Below are 22,927 nucleotides of genomic sequence, written 5' to 3' on the forward strand. Positions count from 1 at the left end.
TTGTCACTTTATGGTCATCCCCTTGAATACAAAGATTCCGCGAAGCTTTTGGGGTTATTCCTTGACACTCATTTGTCTTGGTCTCCCCATATCTCTTACCTCCGTGTTGAGTGCTCTAAGGCCCTTACCCTCCTACGGGTCTTGTCCCATACTTCTTGGGGAGCAGATAGGCGCGCTCTCCTTACTTTACATTCCTCTCTTGTCCTGTCTAAGCTCGATTATGGTTGCCCTGCTTACTCGTCTGCTTCTCCTTCTACTCTTCGCTGTCTTGATGCTTTACACCATACTGGGTTGCGCCTCAATTCTGGTGCCTTTCGTTCGACTCCCGTCCTTAGCTTGTATGTTGACACTGGCTTCCTGTCTCTCCAGGACCGCCGTGATCGCTACTGTCTTCGCTATCTTGCGCGGTCCTTACAACATCCTTCCTCTTGCCTCTGTCGTGCTTTAACTTTTACCCCTCCTGCGGTTCCTGTTACTCTTCACCACCTCCCTCTTTCTGTCCGGTTATCTCGCCTCCAGGATTCTCTTTCCGTTCGTATTTCTAATGTTTCTCCTCGTGTTGTTCCTTCTTTGCCCCCGTGGAGAGTCCCTCTTTCGCAGTTTTGTACTTCCTTGACCCGTATCACTAAAGCTTTTACCCCTCCTACGGTTCTAAAACGCCTTTTCCTTGAGCACTTTTCTTCTCACTCCCGCTCCATTTCTGTCTTCACCGATGGGTCTAAGTCGGCGGACGGTGTTGGCTACTCTGTTGTTTTTCCTGATTGCACTTATATGTGTCGCTTACCTCCGGAGACTAGCATCTTTACAGCGGAACTTTATGCTATTCTCTATGCTCTTCGTCTCCTGCTTTCTCGTTGTCAGTCTTCCTTTGTAGTTGTTGTTGACTCTCGTAGTGCCCTCATGGCTCTCGGGTCCTTTAATCCGGTTCATCCAGTAGTTGTCGAGATCCAGCATTGGCTGTTTCTTATTCACAGTAAATTTAAGTCGGTTGAGTTTTGTTGGGTTCCCAGCCATATTGGTGTGTCTTTAAATGAGCGTGCGGATGCTGCTGCCAAGGAAGCTGTCCACTCTTGTCCCATCTCTCGTAAAGGCATTCCGTATTCCGACTTTTACCCGGTTATCCATTCCTCAGTCCTTACCCATTGGCAGGCTTCTTGGTTGTCTGTTACTGGTAACAAGCTACGTACTCTTAAATGTTGTCTTTCCTCGTGGCCGTCCTCCTTCCACCGTAACTGGCGGTGGGAAACAGCTCTGGCGAGGTTGGGTATTGGCCATACTCACTTAACCCATGGTCACTTGATGGAGCGCCGCCCTGCTCCTTATTGTCCTAGTTGCATTGTCCCTCTTACAGTCGCGCATGTCCTTCTTGAATGTCCTGACTTCCAGGACGAGCGTGTGTCTTGCTTTCCGACCGCCCCACGCGGTCACCTGTCTCTCAATAGAATTCTTGGTGACTCGGATACTTTTGATATCGTTCGCCTTATGCGTTTTTGTTCTCGTATTGGCATCCTTGGTGATATTTAGTGCCCTCTGATTATTTTGCGCATTTGATGGTGCTACATAGCCTTCCCAGTTTGGTTCCTTCTTTTGATAATTACTTACTTACTTGCTGTGTTCTCTATGTTGTCTACTCTCATAAAAATCCTAGTTTCATCTGCAAAGGATAATATAGTATTATAGTTTGTGTCATTATCAATGCTAGTAATTGGTATGCCTGAATCTTCTGCATAATTTTGCCAACGTATCTTCTGCACTAATAATTTTTTGTATAGACAATTCATCCAGACCAACAAGGAAAATTCTCCTTTTCACCATTAAGTTTTTGCCACATAAGCTAGGGTTATATGAATCTACTACATAAAAATCATGGACAATTTCTTTCCTATTATAACTTAATTTTGCTGACCGACTTCTTGTTATAAACACTAATCTGTGCATTATCATAGGCACTTTATGATTTCCTCAGGGTTTTTCCACTTAAATTGCCAGGTATCTTCCCAATCTTTAGACAATGTTGACATTGCAGCACCAGTGTCCAGTACCAAGAGAATTAGTTTTTCATTAACTTCAAAATACCCCACTTCTGACATCACAGAGCATACCTTCTCTTTCACCAAATATAGTCTGCTGTTCTCACCTGCAGCTTCTTCAGATGTCTTATCTTCCCCCGACAGCTAATGTAGTCGCAAGACACAAAAAAGGCAACAGGCAAGGGGTACTGAACTACAGGCCAGTTTCTCTAACTTGTAAACCATGCAAGGTGATGCAAAAAGCTCGTAGAACATCTGGAGAGAAGGCGCTTTGTAACACCACCAGTATGGACTCAGGGATCGTAAATTGTGCCTCACAGGTTTTATAGATTTATATGGCCATACGACAAAAAATTAGGCAAGAAAAGTAAGGGTGAACGACTGCAATTTCTTGGACTCAAAGCCTTTGACACAGTATCCCATAAGAGGTACTGTTACAAAAGTTAGAGAAACAGGCAAGAATAAAAATTAAGATGCTCCAGTGGATTAAGGAGTATCTAAACAACCGGAAACAGTGAGTAACTGGGAAGGGGCAGATCACAGAGTGGCGAGATGTCAACAGCAGAGTCTCACAGGGCTCTGTACTTTGACCAATCCTGTTTCTGATATATGTAAACGATCTTCCAGAGGTATAGACTCATTCTTCTCAATGTTTGCTAATGATTCAAAAATTTTAAGAAGAATCAAGGAAGACTAGACTACTTTTGGACAATTTCTTCGAAAGGTCTGATGTAACACAAATAAGGAGTAAAAGTGTCAATCTCAATAAGCCACAATGTAGGTCTGAGAACAGAGACTGATTTTTTACCCACAGGGTTATAAATGCAGGAAACCGCCTACCCGCGAGGTCGTAAATGCCAAAACTGTTAATAAAATTCAATGAGGAAAGATCATCAGGGCAAATTGGGGGACCATTGACAAACCGCCGGCCTCCTATCCTCGTCGAGGCCACTAGTATTAGTGGTGTTCAGGTAAATTCAAATGTAGATAGAGACTACTGGATGACCAGGAAAAACTGGAGAAATGGTCTAGAAAATATCAACTAAAGTTTAACTCGGGTATGTGTAAAGCAATGAAATTAGGTGAAGGGAGTAGGAGGCTGAACACAAGGTACCATCCGGGAGGAGAAATCTTGCAAGAGACAAGTAGAGAGAAGAATCTGGGGGTTGATATTTATTTATTTATATATACAAGAGTTCTTACATTCTTCTTAAGCCACTAGTACGCATCGCGTTTCGGGCAGATCGTTAATCCAAATTTTTCCCCCGGACTACGACTTGCTAAATTGTTTAGCAACCAGGTACCTACTCACTGTTGGGAGAACACTTAAGGGTTGACACTCAGTAAATCATCCCAGGTCAGGATATGAACCCCAAGCCAAAGCGCTCATGAAGCGCCGAGTGTATGTTTTATCACTGTGCCACGGAGACTACACATCGATATCACACCGAATCTGTCTCCAGAAGTCCACTTCAAAAGGATATCGTCAGCAGCATATGCTAGATTGGCCAACCTAAGAATTGCCTTTAGAAACTTGTATAAGGAAACAATTAGAACCTTGCATGCCACTTATGTCAGACAAATCCTGGAGAATGCAGCTCCAGCCTATCATGAGATTATCTTGAGATGATTTCGGGGCTTAGTGTCCCTGCGGCCCGGTCCTCGACTAGGCCTCCAACCCCCCCAGGATGCAACCCATAGCAGCTGTCTAACTCCCAGGTACCTTTTTACTGCTAGGTAACAGGGGCATCAAGATGAAAGAAACATTTTGCCCATTTGTCTCCGCCTCCACTGAGGATCGAACCCGGGACCTCAGGACTACGAATCCGAAGCACTGTCCACCCAGCTGTCAGGCGCCCAGTGTCCATACCTAGTGCCTCGTGTCCATACCTAGTTAAACACAAGACAAAATTAGAGAAGATTCAGATGTATGCCACCAGACTAGTCTCATAACTTACAGGTATGAGTTAGGAGGAAGTTAGGAGTTAGGAGGAAATTAACCTCACGACCCTAGAAGACAGAAGACTCTGGGGAGACATGATCAGCCCCTACATATTTCTCAGAGGAATTGACAGTTGACAAAGATAAACTATGTAGTATAGGTGGAACACGATCAAGGGGGGGGGGGAACACAGGTGTAAACTTAGTACCCAGATGAGCCACAAAGACATTAGAAAAGAATTTTTCAGGGTTAGGATTGTTAAAATGGAATGTATTAGCCAGTGATGTGGTGGAGGCACACTACATACACAGTTCCAAATGTAGGTATGTAGATATGATTCAGCCCAATAGCTCTGGAATCTGTACAACAGTTGATTGACAGTTTAGAGGCAGGACCAGAGAACAGAAGTTCAATCCCCCTCCAAGCACAACTAGGAAAATACAAATTACCGATTGTGAGTGGAGAACAAACCCGATTGTACTACCGTTGGCAGCAAACGCTCTCAATGAATACTTTACATCACAGTTCACACTACAAAGATTAGATGACATCCCATCGCCCACACAAATATTTGAAGGGGGTGAAGAGTCCGAAATAGGGGATAAATCCATAACGTACAATATAGTTAGAAAAAGAATTGACAAATTAATTAATGGACTCATAAGTCCCAGGTGTGGACGGAATTCAATCCAATGTCGTAAAGAAATTAGTAGATGAATTATGCCTACCACTTAAACTTGTTGTAAGAAAATCAGGGCCAAGGTGTACTTCCCTCTTGATGGGAAATATGCAAATGTCATCCTTATTTTTAAAAAAAGGCATATCAACAGAAAACTAATGTTTGATCAGCTTCACATCACCCATCTGCAAGCTCACGGAGAGAATCCTCAGGGAGGAAATCATTTTCCATCTAACCGTGAACAATCTTGTAATATCATCACAACGTATGTTTGTTAAAAATAGATCCTGCCTTTCAAACCTACTCATATTTATGGAAACGGTTCTAGCTTGTTACAGCCAGCTTGAGCCAGTAACCGGATTCTTTTTGTTAACGTAGCTTATAACCTCTTCTATGATCCTACCCCCAAGTCAATGGTTCTAAAGAACTCGCGGTAGCAAGTAACAGTACTAGGAATAAAGGGGGGCATAAACAATACACAATTACACCATCACCAATATATTATATATAGAAGTTTAACTACACATGTACACTGTGTCGCTTTCACCCAGGACACTCAATAGATCTGCACTGCTCCTCAAATCCTCGCGAGTCCACTATTTAAGTACACGTCGTCCACGCTCCATGATAATCACTGGCTAGTTCACCTTACTCAACATGGGACCAGTCCATACACCGTATCATCATTATGTCCCAATACCCAACATCCACTCTCCAGAAACACACAGGCAGAGGGCTTCAGCAACACGTTGACAAGGGTTTCAAATAATTATTTACAGGGGTAGCTAACCCCCTGGCCGAAGTCTCTTGCAATACACTAGCAGCACTTCTCGGCAGATGAACACTACTTTTGTCTTGGAACTCCTCTTGGCCAAATCCCAGGTACATCAGTTCATACAACACTACACAAGTCCAGCAGATAACACACTGCTACTACCGACGGCGGCAACTTTGTCCTCTCACAAGACCAAGTCAGAATTTCTCGACTGTCCAAGGTGAACTGATTTCCACAGCGTAATCGCCTCATCACATCCTCTCTGGGAACATAAATGTCATTAGCCAGACAGACAATATACTGGGTGACCATAGGATAACACCCTTCACTGGGAACTGAAATTGTAATTGCATGCACAACCTAGATGGCATTGATATCGTTATGCCACCCACCAGAGGTCATCATCATCGACCTCACCTGTTAACCGAGGTATGAAACAAGAGCCTTTCACCGACGTCACATCCCCGTCAACAGATGGCGTTGTCTGCGTCTCACGGATTACCTGGGAGTTGGAGTGCAGGTCCACAGATGGCGCCGAAATCACTACTCATCACTCCAGGAACGGTGTTGACATCGTAACATTGCAACTCAAAAGACTTTGAGTAGATGTAGTGTACATGGACATTGATAAAGCTTCAGATAAGGTACCACATGAAAGACTAGCACGAAAATTAAAGGCACATGGAATAAGTTGTAGGATACTAGAATGGAAAAAACAATGTTCACCAGACCACACATTAGAAGGTGAAGGGACGACAACGTTTCGGTCCGTCCTGGACCATTCTCTGCACAATCGACTTGAGAATGGTCCAGGACAGACCGAAACGTCGTCGTCCCTTCACCTTCTAGTGTGTGGTCTGGTCAACATATTTCCGCCACGTTATTGTAACTCATCGCCTGCATATGGATTAAATAATTATTAAAACAGAGAAAGCAAAGGTTATCATAAACGTATATGAATCTGATGGGTGAAAGTTAGTGAATGGGATACCACAGGGTTCTATTTTGGGATCAACCCTTTTTGTCATATACATCAATGACATAGATGAAAATATTACAAACCACGTTATCAGATTTGCAGATGACAGAGATTTAGTTAAAGTGGGAAGTGAAAATTATGATGAAACCTTACAAAGAGATCTAAGAACTTCACAATTGGTTGGAAGACTGGCAAATGCTTTTTAATATCGAAAAATGTAAGACCTTGTATATTGGGCATAACAATCCACGCCATAATCACGTCATTACGGGTCCCGGTAGTACAGTCGGGTTCATTCTCGACGCACAATCGAGAATTCCGGGTTCGAATCCCGGGCAGGACAAGAATGGTTGGTCACATTTTCTTTCGCCTGATGCCTTTATTCACCTAGCAATGAGTAGGTATTCAAGAGTTAGTAAGCTTTGTTGGAAATATCCAACAATTATTTTTCATCCCTAATACAATAGGATCCATTTCCTGTATTAGGCGTCATAATCATCTAATAGTAATTTACTAGTCCTTAGTACAATGGGATGTATTTCCTGCACTAAGTGTCATAATTAACTAACACTTCAAATCCGTAGTTTAGTATCACAGAATTCATTGCATTAGGATGTGGAGCGTCATGTAATTTTCCTTAGATTTGCTGGCAGTGTTGCATCAGCCAGCCACAAGGAATAATTTCCACATATCTGTAAACCCAACAGAGTCCAACCAATTACTTTCCTTTATTAGGAATAATTATTTATTAATAGGTTTACTTTAATTAGTATACTACAGTTTACTGGAATTCATTTACCCAGCTAAATAGCAGTTCCAGTAAATAATATTATAATCTACAACAATTTCCACTTCCAAGCTCCTCGTTTTATTTGTGCAGTTTACATTAACCAACTTGCACTACGAGAAATTATATTATCGTATAACGCATTTATTTATGACATAAATATTCGTTATAAACACTTCCTTCCCTATTTAACTTCAAATAATTATAATCATTTATGCTCGGGGCCCCCACTGGGAGCTATTGCACATGTGCGCATGCCCAAGAGGGAAGGACGAGACTCTCGCAATATTAGATCCACTGCCAGCAAGGTGTATCGAAGTGGTCCTTACACATCTTACAATTTAGCAAGGATCCGTACATTATTGGGCTTCAAATTGAGGATGCAGCTTACTAGAGTGGAAATTATGGAAGTTAATTATTGCAGCATAATGCAACACAACTGAGGAGGCGTGTGACTGTTCATATGCTCACGTGTCCTAAGGATCACTATCTCAGGGCTGATTCCGGACTATTGTAGAGATTGGACTCCAACTACGTTCCTCTGTCACAGCTGAGATTTAATTAATTTTCATTGTAGATAGTTCTCTCTCAGTTGTGAGTCAATACATACTATATTGCATATTGATAACATATTATTTAATCTTTAGTATGCAGTAGTATTTTGCATTACATTTATTATCCAATATAATCTATGTGTGTGCATATTATTATCACTATCATGAATACAATTATTATATATGCATCACGTAGACTAACCTCATAGAAAACCCCCCCAAAATGTGTCATGGGAAGCGGTTCTAAAATGTATAGAATTTTATAGTGCATTGCATAAGAATAGAATAATATAATTTATTGCATTTAATCATTGAGATCCATAAGCCACTTGTTCTCTCATTTAGAATAGAATTCTGGTCCTTCGAGCTATCTTAGAATTAATTAATATTTTGCATTCATAGAATTATACATTTTATTAGTATTAAACTAGAGCCAGATTTCCCCACAAGCTTGTTATGGAGCTGCATTCTGGGCGGAGTCAGCAGTTCGGCCTTGGGGGAGAGGGGGGAGGGGGACTAAGATAAGAACTAAGTATAAGTCTTCCGTGAATGAATACATTCTGGCTTCCTGTCAACTGACACAGTGAATTATTATTGTTATTTATTATTATTATTATTATTATTATTATTATTATTATTATTATTATTATTATTATTTAATATTATATTACTACCAAATTAACAACATTATCTTGCAGAAGATTGAATACAAAAAAGAACTGTGGAGTCAGAATCCGTCATTCACTGAAACTTGCACATGGGAGATGTAGTAAAAAAAAGTAACTAAACCCTAGTTATAATCAGCGAAATTTTAACTTAAAGGAATAGAAGATAGATATTAAACTGTATACATCTCTGGTGCACTCTCAACCTGGATTATTGTATCCAAGCATGGAGACTTAATCTAAAGAAAGACATATCTGCTTTGGAGAAAGTTCAACACCGTGCAACAAAAATAATTCAAGAACTAAGTCGATTCTCATACCAAGAATGGTTGAGGGCCACAGGGTTAGCAACACTGCAAACTAGACGGGATACGCCTGATATCATCGCAACCGTTAAAATAATAAAAAATTTGGAGGACATTTTTCCAGAATAATTCTTGAGAAGATCAGACGTAACGAAAACAAGGAGCAACGGTTTCAATCTCTTCAGTCCACATTGTAGGGCAGAAAACAGGAGATGCTTTTTGTTCCATCGGGGTATAAACACCTGGAACTGCCTACCCGCTGAAGCCTTAAATGCCAAAACACTGCTAAAATTTGAAAATCCAGCATGAAAAATTCATCAGAACAAATGTGGGTACGACGACGTTTCGAGTCATCTGCCCTTCTCTTCCTTATTTCTATGGTCTTCCTAAGACTCATAAACCTGGTGTTCCTCTTCGTCCTATCATTTCTTCACGGGGCTCTATGAGCTATCCTCTTGCCTCCTGGCTCGCTAAAACCCTGACACCTTACCTTGGCACTTTTTCCCCTGCCCACCTTCGTCACTCTCAGGACTTCATAGAAAGACTGCGCCTGCAACCCTCTTGTAAAATGCTTAGTCTTGATGTCGACTCTCTGTTCACTAATGTTCCGCTCGATGACGTTCTCTCTTTCCTCAGACAGAAGGCGTCAGAGGGTCTCCTTCCTCTCCCACTTCCCACTGACGTTTTCCTCGATCTCATTAGACTCTGTGTTGAATCTAACTCTTTCTCTTTCAACGGTAAATATTACACTCAAACTTTCGGTGTCGCTATGGGTTCCCCTCTCTCCCCTGTTCTTGCTAATTTCTACATGGAATACTTCGAAACTGTTCTTCTTCCTTCTATTGATACTCGTCCCTCTCTCTGGCTTCGCTATGATTGATGACATTTTTGCTTTATGGCCTCATGACCTTAATCTTTTTCCCAGCCCTTTCCTCGCCTCTCTTAACAATCTGGCTCAGCTTCTATCCATTTCAAAAGTTGAGTGGGAATCTAATTCCCCTCCTTCCTTTTCTTGATGTATCATGTTCACAGCTCTGTGTCTGGGTTCTCTTTCTCTGTCTACCGTAAACCCATGCATAGTGGCATGTACATTCACTTCTTTTCCTACCATCCTCCTTCTGTTAAGAAAAGTGTCCTCGTCTCTCTCTCCTCCGCGCTCTACGCATCAGCGACCCTCAGTTTCTTGATTCTGAAATTGCCTTTATCTACAAATCATTCTCTCGCCTTGGTTATCCTTTGCATTTCATCAACTGTGGCCCACTCTCAAGCTAAACGAAATTTCTTTCATCCTAAACCTGCTTCCAACACTAGTAGCACTGTACTATGCCTTCCCTTCATATCTGAACTCAAAACTTTACCAATAAGAACATAAGAACATAAGAACAAAGGCGACTGCAGAAGGCCTGTTGGCCCATACGAGGCAGCTCCTATTCTATAACCACCCCAATCCTCACTCAATATACTTGTCCAACCCGTGCTTGAAACAATCGAGGGACCCCACCTCCACAATGTTACGCGGCAATTGGTTTCCACAAATCAACAACCCTGTTACTGAACCAGTATTTACCCAAGTCTTTCCTAAATCTAAACTTATCCAATTTATACCCATTGTTTCGTGTTGCTGTCCTGTGGTTGATACTTTTAATACCCTATTAATATCCCCCCGGTTTATGTCCATTCATCCACTTGTAAACCTCTATCATGTCACCCCTAACTCTTCGCCTTTCCAGTGAATGCAACTTAAGCTTTGTTAATCTTGCTTCATATGAAAGATTTCTAATTTGGGGAATTAACTTAGTCATCCTACGCTGGACAGCGTTCAAGTGAATTTATATCCATTCTATAATATGGCGACCAAAACTGAACTGCATAATCTAAATGGGGGCCCTAACTAGAGCAAGATATAGCTGAAGAACCACACCAGGTGTCTTGTTACTAACGCTGCGATTAATAAATCCAAGTGTCCCGATTTGCCTTATTACGAACATTTATGCATTGATCCTTTTGTTTTAAATTCTTACTAATCATAACTCCCAGATCCCTTTCGCAATCCGACTTCGCAATCACAACACCATCTAGCTCGTATCTTGTAACTCTATCATCCTTACCTAACCTCAGAACTTTACATTTATCAGCATTAAACTGCATCTGCCAATCCTTTGACCATTTCAAAACCCTATCTAGATCAACTTGAAAGTGATAGTGAGTTCCTCCTCCGAATTAATTTCCCTACCGATTTTCGTATCATCGGCAAATTTGCAAATGTTGCTACTCAAACCTGAATCCTAAATCATTTATATATATTATAAAACAACAGAGGTCCCAGGACAGAGCCTTGAGGGCACTCCACTTACAACATATTTCCACTCTGACTTGATTCCATTTATACTAACTCTCTGTTTCCTTTGGTATAGCCATGCCCTAATCCAGCTTAATATAGCACCCCCAATACCATAGAGACTCTATCTTTTTAATCAGTCTTTCATGTGGCACTGTATCCAAAAGCTTTGCTAAAGTCAAGGTATACAACATCGCAATCCTTACCACTATCAACTGGCCTCAACCAATGCTAGATATAAAAAGATAACAAATTTGTTAAACATGAACGGCCATTTATAAAACCATGTTGCGACTCAATTATTAATTTATGTTTTTCAAGATGAAGACGAATTTTATTTGCTATTATGGATTCTGAGTAACTTTCCCACAATAGACGTTAGGCTAATTGGTCGATAGTTAGACGCAAAGTGATCTATCTCCTTTCTTAAAAACTGGTATCACATTAGCAACTTTCCAAACTCTGGCACTCTGCCTGACTCTATTGATTTATTAAATATGGTTGACAGTGGGTCACAAAGCTCCTCTTTGCATTCTTTAAGCACCCTGGCAAACACTTCATCGGCCCTGGGGCTTTGTTTGGTTTGAGTTTTACTATTTGTTTAAGAACATCCTCCCTGGTAACTGTTAAACTCGTCAACCTGTCCTCGTCCCCACCCACATAGACTTGTTCGGCTGAAGGCATATTGTTAAGTTCCTCTTTAGTAAATACAGATACAAAATATTTATTAAAAATACTACTCATCTCTTCATCCACTATCTGTTATTTGACCTGTCTCAGTTTTTAATGGACCTATCCTTTCCCTAGTCTTAGTACGATATAACTGAAAAAACCCTTTAGGATTTGTCTTTGCTTGCCCTGCTATGCGAACTTCATAGTTTCTTTTTGCTTTCCTTATCTCTTTTTTAACATTTCTAACCAGTTGTACGAATTCCTGTTCTAAAGTGACCTCCCCATTTTTAATCCTTTTGTACCAAGCTCTCTTTTTACCTATAAGGTTCTTCAAATTCTTTGTTATCCACTTTGGGTCATTTGTATTCGATCTATTCAATTTGTATGGTATACTACGTTCCTGTGCTTTGTTTAGAATATTCTTAAATAAGTTATATATTGAATCCACATCGAAAATCCCCATTTAAGTCACCTATCGCTGGGTTCATGTCTCGCTCCAAGACCGGCCCACACCCCATACCCAAGACTTTCCAATCAATTTGACCCAAAAAATTTCTTAGGCTATTAAATCAGCTTTTCGAAAATCTGGCACTTTAACAGAATTTTCTCCTACTGGTCTATTCCATTCTATGCTAAATCTGATTTCTTTGTGATCACTGCTCCCTAGCTCACTCCCTATTTCGATGTCATTAATTTGCGTTTCCCTGTTAGTTAACACTAAATCTAAAATATTATTTTCCCGTGTTGGTTCCTTAATGTGTTGCGTAAGAAAGCAATCGTCAATTAATTCTAGAAAATCTTCTGCTTCACTATTCCCTGTTTTGTTCAACCAGTTTATTCCGCTAAAATTAAAGTCACCCATGACATAAATACTGTTAGATCTAGATGCTCTAGATATTTCATCCCATAGGTGCTTTGCTTCCATTCTGTCTAAATTTGGTGGCCTATATATTACTCCTATTATAATATTATTTGCTTTTTCGTTTAATTCTATCCAAATAGTTTCTGTGTGTGGCTCTGTTTTGATTCCCTCTTTGAGACTACATTTCAAATTGTCCCTAACATATATGGCTACTCCCCCTCCTCGTCTAATATATCTATCTGAGTGAAATAGTTTAAATCCATATATTTGATATTCAGCTAATAGTTCTCTATTTTCTACATTCATCCACGTTTCGGTAAGTGCAATAATATCTATTTTTTCTGTGCAGACAAGAGCATTTAATTCGTTAATTTTATTTCTTAGACTTCTACTGTTAGTGTAATATACCCTAAGTGAATTGTTATTTTGCGGACCTTCTCTTTCCCTGATCATTTTGCCAATTCCTTTCTCCCACAAACACATACTTTTATTACCTCCTTCCTCCAAATCAATTCCCATACCTCTATCTACTAACAGTTTAAACCCAAACAAACACCTCTAACCACTTCTTCCAACGAGTTCGCAACAGCAACAACCCCAGCTCTCGATAGATGCACCCCATCACGAGCATACATTTCATTTTTTCCATAGAAGTGTTCCCAGTTGTCTATGAAAGATATTGCATTTGATTTGCAATATCTTTCCAGCCGGCAATTGACACCAAGTGCCCTCGATATCCATTCATTTCCCACTCCCTTTCTTGGAAGAATGCCACATATGATCGGGATTCCTCCCTTGCTCCTAACTAATTCTATGGCTGTTTTATACCTCTGAATCAGTTCCTCACTCCTAACTCGACCAACATCATTTCCTCCCACGCTAATGCAAATAATGGGATTGTTCCCATTACCAGCCATAATATCATTCATGTGTGTTTATAATATCACCAATGCCAGCTCCGGGATAGCAAACCCTTAACCTGTTCCCCCTATCTCTAGCACAAAACGCTCTATCCAAATACCTTATCTGGGAATCTCCCACAACTAATGTTTTGCTTAGGTACTTCCTTTACTTTCTGAGGGGCCTGCGCTTCCTTTCTCTTCGTTGCTTTCCCTTTTGCGCGATCCGCAGTCTCACCACAGCACTCGTCCTCCAAAACGTCAAATGAATTAGAAGTTGCTATGGCGTTTGAAGGCGGCTTTATCAAAGTCTTCTTAAGGCCCCTGTCTTTCACAACTCTCCAAGACGAGGTCCCTTTACTACTGGTCTCCTCCTTCGTTACTTCTCGTTGTTCTTTAAACTGACGCACCTCCTCCCGCAGAGAGTCCAACTCTGTCCTCAGGGCTCCCACTAGAGTCACCAGGTCCTTAACTACAACTTCCATATTGCTATGATACACTCAGGAGCTCCGGTTAACACAACCTCTCACTGTGACTTCACCTGACTGAATGATACCTTTCGTCCTCTTGACATTAAACTCGCCTTTCGACAAACTAACACACTTCGTAGCAATCTAGTTCACACTGCTCCTCCTGCTTCTAATGCTGCTGGTGTCTACTCTATTTCCTGTTCATCTTGTCCTCTCCAATACTTTGGCGAAACTGGCCATACACTGAATGACAGACTTAAAGAACACAAGAGAAGTGTTATGTCTGCAGACACTAACAATGCTCTCTTCTGCCATGTGAGGGATTCTAATCATCCCATTGATTGGTCTTCCTCCAAAATAATCTTTCCTGCCTCTACTCTACACAGACGCCGTCTTGTAGAATCGGCTCTTATTAACAATGTACCCAACATGAACTTGAGTCCTGGCTTTGTTGCTGTGGACTCTTCCCTTTCACAGTATATACTCAAATGCTCTAATCTTTCTAACAAACGTGACTTAACATAAGCTTTCCCCCTTCCATTTCTTTCTTTCTCTTTCCCTTTCTTTCTCTCTTCTCCCTTTTTCTGTTCATTGTCTTCTACGCTCCCTTACTATCCTCTTCTTTTTCCTATTACCATCTCCTTCGGTGGTTATAATAGGAGCTGCCTCGTATGGGCCAATAGGCCTGCTGCAGTTCTCATTACTACTATCCCCTACACCTGACTTTCCTCCTCAGCTCTCTCTTGCCTATTTAATTCCTGTCCCTACCTGTCCTCATCACAATCGACTTGAGAATGGTCCAGGACGGACCGAAACGTCGTCGTCTCTTCAATTTCTAGTGTGTGGTCTGGTCATCATACTTCAGCCACGTTATTGTGACTCATCGCCTGCAAATGTGGGTACCTTAGACAACCTGCCAGCTTCCTGTTCTCGTCGAGGCTGCTAGATTGTTAGTGACCCTCAGGTCATTCATTTAAATTATTCAGCATGTATAAGTTACATGAAACTTAGTATTCATTGGCAGTCCAAACTTCAGCTAGATGCTGTTAAGTTGACAGGTCAAGCATAAAGCACATGAAACTCAGCAACTTACTCAGTAACGACTTAGTATGCTAGACTTCAGCTAGATGCTGATTAGTTAAAGTAGTCATAAGTTTAAATTACATAAAACATAGAAACATTGGTACACTAAACTGCAGCTAGTTGCCTCTAAGGTAAGGTGGCCATACTTGAATGAATGTCAACTTTTCCAAATCTTTAAGTCAATGTGGAGAACTACCATTTCATTCATTAACAGGGGGATTTGGCGGGTGCATGGGATAACTTTTGGGTCTTTGTTTGCGAGGACGGGCTGGGAGCCGTCCAGCCCGTCCTAGAAAACAAAGACCCAAATGTGATTCCATGCACCCGCCAAACCCCCCTGTTTATGAATGAAAACGGTTTACACACGACTCACAAACTGATTTCGTTCGAACACCTCCAGAACAAGTTCTTCACTGACGAATTTTGTTCGAACCACAATGGGGCTATGGATTTGCCACAATGGCCACTGGACTCCAGTATGATAGTGTGTGGTCCGGTTTTTGGGTGATTGCCGAGGAATTACAGGGTAGTCCGTCCTCTGGTGGGAATTGAACTGGCATCCTTGGTCCGTGACGACGACAATGGTGGAGGGATGTGCCAAATTGAGCAAAGCGGCGGGAGAGAAATGACTGGGCCACTAAGTTGGTTGTGTGATGCAGATCACCTTAGATGCAAATGAGGTGGTAGCAGTATTCTGTGGTAAGATCTTTAATGTCAAAGTGCACACATCTCAAAAACCGTCAGAGGATAACTATAACTTATCCTGATGGCTAGTTTCTTGTGGTGGTGGTGGACTTTGCCCATTGACACTGGAGGACAGAAGCGGAATCAAAAACGTTCATCATATTGATACCTAATACACTGTACATTCTGCTGGTGGTGAGCAATGGCCAGACTGTCTCACTAGATAACCCTGACATAGTAACTTACCGCCGTAACATGACGAAACTACGACGTTGCTACAACGTTCGAACAAGATATAACACCTTCCAATAAGTTTATAAACAACTATTCAACAAGTTGTAACAACTTTCAAACACGTCATACAAATTTTATAACAAGATGAAACAACTTTGTGGCAAGTTGTAACAAAGCACGACTGTTTATTAATTACCGATTATTGACTAATTGATTGTTAAATAATTATATTGTTGATTGATTGTTTAATTAATTATATTGTTGATTGATTGTTTAATTAATTATATTGTTGATTATTACCGTCTCCTCTCTGGGTATCACAGAGTTACACACACCAGTTAGGATAGGATATCAGACCTCCCTTATACATAGTCAGTTCATCTACATTTCACTTAAAAGTAGTTAAAAATTCAGTGGGGTTGAGCTGATATTGTAGGTAATATTGTAAAATATATTTAATCTATATTAGAGTACTTCTTTCAAATTTTGTATGCTCTTTTTAAGGTGATATTCTGTAGCGAGGAGTGTCGGAAACAGAGATTATCAAGCATCCATTGGCAAGAATGTCCTGTTGTGTTAACCCTGCGTCTACTGGACATAAATAATCTTGCATTAGCATACAGATTAATGATGAAGACCTCTCATGCAAAGCTCAAGGAGATGATACCACTACTGCAATGTGAGGCCAAAACTCAGCCTCCCAAGAATTTGGGATTCAATAAAAATAGAATTTATGATGCATCAGATTACAGATCAGTGTATCATCTGACAGCCAACAAGGAAAAGCTATCTGTACACGAAATATTTGCCAGGTGCATAGAAGCTTTTATTGTAACCAAACTTCTGTTGCTGAGTGGTCGCTACTTCATTAGTTGTGATGGTGAGCCCTTCACTCCAAGTCACGAAGACATCGTCCTGACAGGCAGCACACTCATCCATCATATGATGGTCCTGAAGTGCAATAGTTTTTGCATTGCAATTCCCAAGGTAATCCTTCTAGACTATTATTATTATATTCTAAAGCCCTGTCAGCATTCACTTATCACAACCTTAGACACGTGTTTTGCTGACCGAACTAATTATTTAAATATCTATGTTTTCAATGTAATAACCATTGTATTTTATATGATACATTTAAGTTTGTTTAAATAGGCTACTGCTTTTGCTTACAGATTTCCTCCTTGACGTAGTAAATATTTTTCATTCCAGTTTAATGTGAGTGGCAATATGGAACATCATATGGAAGTATGTGGCAAGGGAGTTTACCCTGCATCAAGTCTTTGGAATCACTCCTGCAATCCAAATTGTACTGATTTTTATTATGGTAAAACTGTCGTTATAAGAACAATACAATTCATCCCTGCTGGCAAGTCATTAACCATCTCACTTGGAGTAGATTTTGCTGAAGATAGAAGAGATTCCAGGAAGTTGACCCTGATAACTAATTTCTATTTGACTTGTACCTGCGAAGCTTGTGAAAATAACTGGCCAATTATGATGGATATGCCACGATTGAACATTTTAAAGTGCACCAAATGTAATGAAGGAGAAGGTATCAATCCTTTCACAAAAATTTGCCCTAATTGCAATCTGAATTACGATCAAGGAGGCACACACAGAAGATCACCTAATAACTACAGGCTCATCTGCAAGAAACTAGAAAAGGTTCAGAAGGATTTTTTCATCGCCAAGAAAAACATCTTGCTAGAAGGCAGTAACTCTGAAAAGGACATAAAAGCAGTGCGTGCCTTAATTAAACTTTTCTGCAAGTATGTGAAGCAGCCGAGTTTTGGTCTCCTTTTAGGTCAAGAAACACTGCGCGTTGTCTGTTTACGTCGTGGTTCTTGTGTTTATGTTAAACATAATATAGAAAACACCATGTTTGATCTTCTATGTGCAGAGATGAATCGAGCCCTACATCTGTAGCCATTATTACTAAAGGAGTCTTATAAATTAGACTATGATAAATATTTGTTCTCTCTATCTGTAAATATCTTCAAGTAAAATAGTAATTCCATATTCTATATTTGGTACACTGTAGTTAATTAGTAACGTGAATTTACATGAGGGTCACTAACACTTTAGTGGCCTCAACTAGGACAGGAAGCTGGCGGCTTGACAAATTATCTCTGATGATCTTTATCCAGTAATTATTTTGATTTTCCTGTAATATAATTTCCAGTATGATTTGGGTCTGGTGTATTGTTTCAAAATATTTTATTGTATAAATATTTTTACTGTTCTTTATACTCATTGACCTTAAATGATGCCTGCAAGAAACCTCCTTATTCATACTTTAGCTTTTAGTTTTTATACATACAAATACAATGAAGTTGTGTTTATCCACATTTCTGTGGTGAGAATAAAATTCAAGCTGGTTATAGAACCCTGCCGTTACACGTTACAATTAACTAATCAAAAGAAAATAAAAAATAAAATAATCAATATGCTAATGTAAAATGAAAAAATTACATTTTTATTAAATAAATCATAAACGGTTCCTAATTTACATAAAACTAATTTACTTGTGAAAATAAAAGTGATGGCAAATTATTAAGAACCCATGGCGAAAACTCATGCACTCTAAATAATATTAGAGTCCATGTTTATTTTGCCCTTTTGGGATCCTGCAAGGTTTTCAGTCTATAACTATATCAATTGATTTATAAAAAAAATTAAGAAATGCAACTAATTTTCAATATAATCATGTTTATGAGCAACACATAACAGTCTAAGATGATAAAAAGTTAGGGAAGATGCTATTAATTGAGGAAAATGTTTTTATTTGAAAGTGGGCATTTTGTAAGGACATAGCAAACCAATGGTTCCAACGCTGGAGTGTGATCAATGTAGGTTCAGCCTCCAAAATATGAATTTAGATGAAAATATAAAATGTTTAAATGGGAATGTACCGCAGGTGTCAATTAGGACCAATTTGAACAATTAAAGGCTTCAGCTTGATGGGTAATCTTGGCCCCTAGACCTGGTAAATGCTTCCATCGGTTGGAAACAGTAAACTATCCTCCCACATGCGGTAGTGTGAATTGCGTGCTATTATGCTTTGCCAACTTTAAGTACTTTATTCATAAATGTTTATACATTTAAAGTTGGGTTAGTTTACACAAATTTACAGTAGTTTAATTACCTAAGAGAAAATCATAATAATAACTTAAAATTTAATATTTGTAATTATATACTATATACTGTACTCAAGATTTTGATTTAGAAGCATAAATGACAGAACAATAATGGTGTAGGCAGACAGTATACCACTCCTGTGTTCTCAGGTTTTCTCAGTTACTGGAGATAAGTGTCCGACATGTACGTGAAATTACCAGGCTGTGGTGGAGCTCCAATCTAATAACAATGATGAACCACATGTAGAGAAAAGAGGCATAACTTTTTTTTAAAGCTTAGGGTATTGTGAGAGTGACCCTGCATATCTGCCACAACTGAAACTTACCAGCTAGTCATTTAGAATATATCTCCATACGGCTCAACATCCAACAGTCAGCATAATGAGTGTAGTAATAGATAAGACTACTCATTAACCGTGTATAAGTGGGAAAATGGCTGATAATTAGGCTCGAGTATTAAAAAAAGGAAGTGACCTGTAGCCAGGTGGTGGCTACAAGTGGAGTAAGCACAAGAAACCATTATCAGAGGTATCTCGAGTACCTCGAGGCACCAAACAGCTAAGTAATCCTCTGTTCAAATATAAGTTTATATGTTCAAATATAAGCTTGTATAATCATATATGCAAGTATATATTAATAATACAACATTAGAATAATAATTTTGTTGAACGAAATCCACTCACCCCCTCCCCCCACGCCATAACCCCCGACGAGGACACAAACGGCCAGCTGATTTAAATCTGGTAATGGGGTTGAGGCCTTCAGTTAAGTTAGATAATATTTCTAGGACAAATATACAAAAATAGTTTTTAAATTTATAACATGAACTAACATGAGAAATTATATTGGGAAATGCAAGATATTAAGTCTTTTGTAAGTTTCCCCTGTGTAGTGTGCATGAGTCTTTTTCTGTGATATTTTGTAAATGAAACATCTTTCATTCGTTGGCCTTTTGTTAACAGGACATTTTCATTAGAATTCAGATACCTACACTCAATGTTTACATCATGAATTTTCTGTGTATTACTAAAATTTGTAAACATATAAATCAATGGTAGACAACAATTTTAGGATTTTGTTATTAATTCAAAATTAAGAGGATATCAGATTTAAACAAAAATAATAAATGCTTTAAAACTTTTACTCCCAACATATGGGACTTAAGAAATAGATATAAAAACAACGGCTTTGTGCAGAGATCGAAAAATTCTGAAATTTTGCCTCTGATTCTTCCTGGATGTGTGTGGCTTTGTGCTATGTGTACCTTGTAAATATATCATGTAACCAACCCGTTCTCACACAAGACATCACATATATGACTTAATGCTTAAAGTCAATATGTTGAATGTGATTTAGTACATATGTGATATATTTCCAGTTATTTTTTACCAAGGCCCAAACTCTTGCTCACGTACCAATTTACGTCTCACAGTACCCGTCCATCAACGTAGATAGCAGAATAGTCGTGATTGGTTCAATTATAATGAAAATTGTAGTTTTCAGGTCCCACATGGGTTGTGGAATTTACCTACTATTGTCCATGCTCTTAGAATATTACAGATCAGCTATATCCTATTGAAGGCTCGTAGTTTTGTTTTGAGAAATATTAGTTGTTCTTAGTAAATTATAATAAGCACTATAAATTATTACATAGAATAACAGTGCTTCCCCAATCAATATTATATACCATAGTTTGCGCTTTAAAAATCTTTAAAGAATGTTTTGTAGGAATGCTAACAGAAAACGATGTTATGTTGGAATGTTTATGGGGTAAACTACTGCAAACTTGGGGATCACTTCCACCCACAGGAAGGGTATGGAGTCCAATACCATCCACTGGATGTGTATGGCGTCCACTACCACCGACAGGATGGGTATGGGGCTCACAACCACCCACAGGATGGGTATGGGGTCCAATAACACCCACTGGATGTGTATGGCGTCCATTAAAGCCCACAGGATGAGTATAGGTCCAGTGTTGCCCACGGGATTAGTATATAGGGTCCACTACCGCCCACAGGGTTGGTAAAGGGTCTACTACCACCCACAGGGTTGGTAGGGGGTCAACTGCCGCCCACAGGGTCGGTAGGGGGTCCACTGCCACCAACAGGGTCGGTATGGAGTCCACTGCCACCCACAGGGTCGGTATGGGGTCCACTACCGCCCACAGGGGCGGTAGGGGGGGTTAACTGCCGCCCACAGGGTCAATATGGGGTCCACTACCGCCCACAGGGTCGGTATGGGGTCTACTGCCACCCACACGGTCGGTATGGAGTCCACTGCCATCCACAGGGTCGGTATGGGGTCCACTACCGCCCACACGGTCGGTATGGAGTCCACTGCCGCCCACAGGGTTGGTATGGGGTCCACTACCGCCCACAGGGTCGGTATGGGGTCTACTGCCACCCACACGGTCGGTATGGAGTCCACTGCCGCCCACAGGGTCGGTATGGGGTCCACTACCGCCCACAGGGTCGGTAGAGCGTCCACAGGGTCAATAGGGGTCCACTACCGCCCACAGTGTTGGTAGGGGGTTCCACTGCCGCCCACAGGGTCGGTAGGGGGTCCACTGCCACCCACAGGGTCGGCAGGGGGGTCCACTACCGCCCACAGGGTCGCTATGAAGTCAACGACCGCCCATAGTGTTTGTATAGTGTCCACTACCGTCCATAGTGTTATTATGGGGTCCACTACCCCTCATAGTGGCGGTAAGGGGGGCCATTACTACCCACAGGGTGTGTCTGGGGTCTATTTTTTCTGTATAGCAGAGGTGGCAATACTGCTTTTCCAATCTCATTTGTTGTTCAATGTAAAATACTTGTTGCTCGACTTGCAACAATTTATATATATATACTGTGTAAATATATATATATATATATATATATTATATATAATATATATATATTATATATATATATATTTATATATATATATATATAAATATATATATATATATATATAAATGTATATATATATATATATATATATATATATATATATATATATATATATATATATATATATATATATATGTATATATATATATGTATATAGTATAGTGCCTTTGAAATAATGTACCAATGTGTGTATTTGTTGTATTGTATTGTTGAAATACTTTGTTCACATGAAATACATGTGAAATATTGTTGAAAACATCTTGATGACTTATTAAACCAAAATTATTTATTAGTCAGAAGAAAGACAAAAACGCGATCTATATGTTAAACCTCTACCAGACAAATATTTTAAGTAAAACCGAAGATATTTGTAGTTTTATAAAAGGGGCAGTTTTCATTGCTCGTCGAGCTCGAAAACCGCCGCATTCATCTCAGAACCATGCCTATTTCACGCAGATTCCTTAATAAACGTAAGAGTTTTATATGTCACAAGAAAGATAGAAATATAAGCTTCATTCTAAATACCTTACCATGGGTATATTTAAATTTAAAGCGAAAATACATGTACTTTTATAATAGCCGAGCTTTGACCCCGGACAGATTGATCGACTGAGCAACTCTCTCTCAGAACAATGTTTATTTCACGTGAATTCGTTAATATACATATATGTTTTATATGTCTCAAGAAAGGCAGACATATAAGCTTCACTTTAAACACTTTACCATAGACATATTTAAAGTTCTAATGAAGAAACGTGTATCTTCATTAGAACGACAGAGCAATTCTCTCTCAGATCAATGTTTATTTCACGGGAATTCGTTAATAAACACAAATGTTTTATGTCTTAAGCAAGATAGAAATAAGAGCTTCTTTTTAAATACATTACAATAGTCATATTTATAGCTCAAGTGAAGATACATATATTTTTATAGTA

The 22,927-nt window shown here is 39.7% G+C and overlaps 1 protein-coding gene across 1 annotated transcript; it reads left to right on the forward strand.

The window, feature by feature from the left end:
* The first annotated feature begins 1,722 nt into the window (after window positions 1-1,722).
* On the forward strand, window positions 1,723-18,192 carry LOC138366217 (SET and MYND domain-containing protein 4-like). Its single transcript, XM_069327093.1, has 3 exons — window positions 1,723-6,070; window positions 16,463-16,945; window positions 17,168-18,192. Exons 1-3 carry the CDS (start codon window positions 6,044-6,046, stop codon window positions 17,882-17,884), a joined length of 1,227 nt encoding a protein of 408 aa, XP_069183194.1. The 5' UTR covers window positions 1,723-6,043; the 3' UTR covers window positions 17,885-18,192.
* The last annotated feature ends 4,735 nt before the right edge of the window (window positions 18,193-22,927 follow it).

The sequence above is a fragment of the Procambarus clarkii genome, chromosome 19 (genome assembly GCF_040958095.1).
Source record: "Procambarus clarkii isolate CNS0578487 chromosome 19, FALCON_Pclarkii_2.0, whole genome shotgun sequence".
In the NCBI taxonomy this organism is placed as follows: Eukaryota; Metazoa; Arthropoda; class Malacostraca; order Decapoda; family Cambaridae; genus Procambarus; species Procambarus clarkii.

What these genes read in the sequence shown, in the direction of transcription:
- LOC138366217 (XM_069327093.1), top strand. Translation starts at nt 6,044, where the DNA reads ATGGACATTGATAAAGCTTCAGATAAG. An exon ending in TTGATAAAGCTTCAGATAAG is followed by an intron (nt 6,071 to 16,462) that starts GTACCACATGAA and finishes GCTCTTTTTAAG; the next exon opens with GTGATATTCTGTAGCGAGGA. An exon ending in TTTGCATTGCAATTCCCAAG is followed by an intron (nt 16,946 to 17,167) that starts GTAATCCTTCTA and finishes TTTTCATTCCAG; the next exon opens with TTTAATGTGAGTGGCAATAT.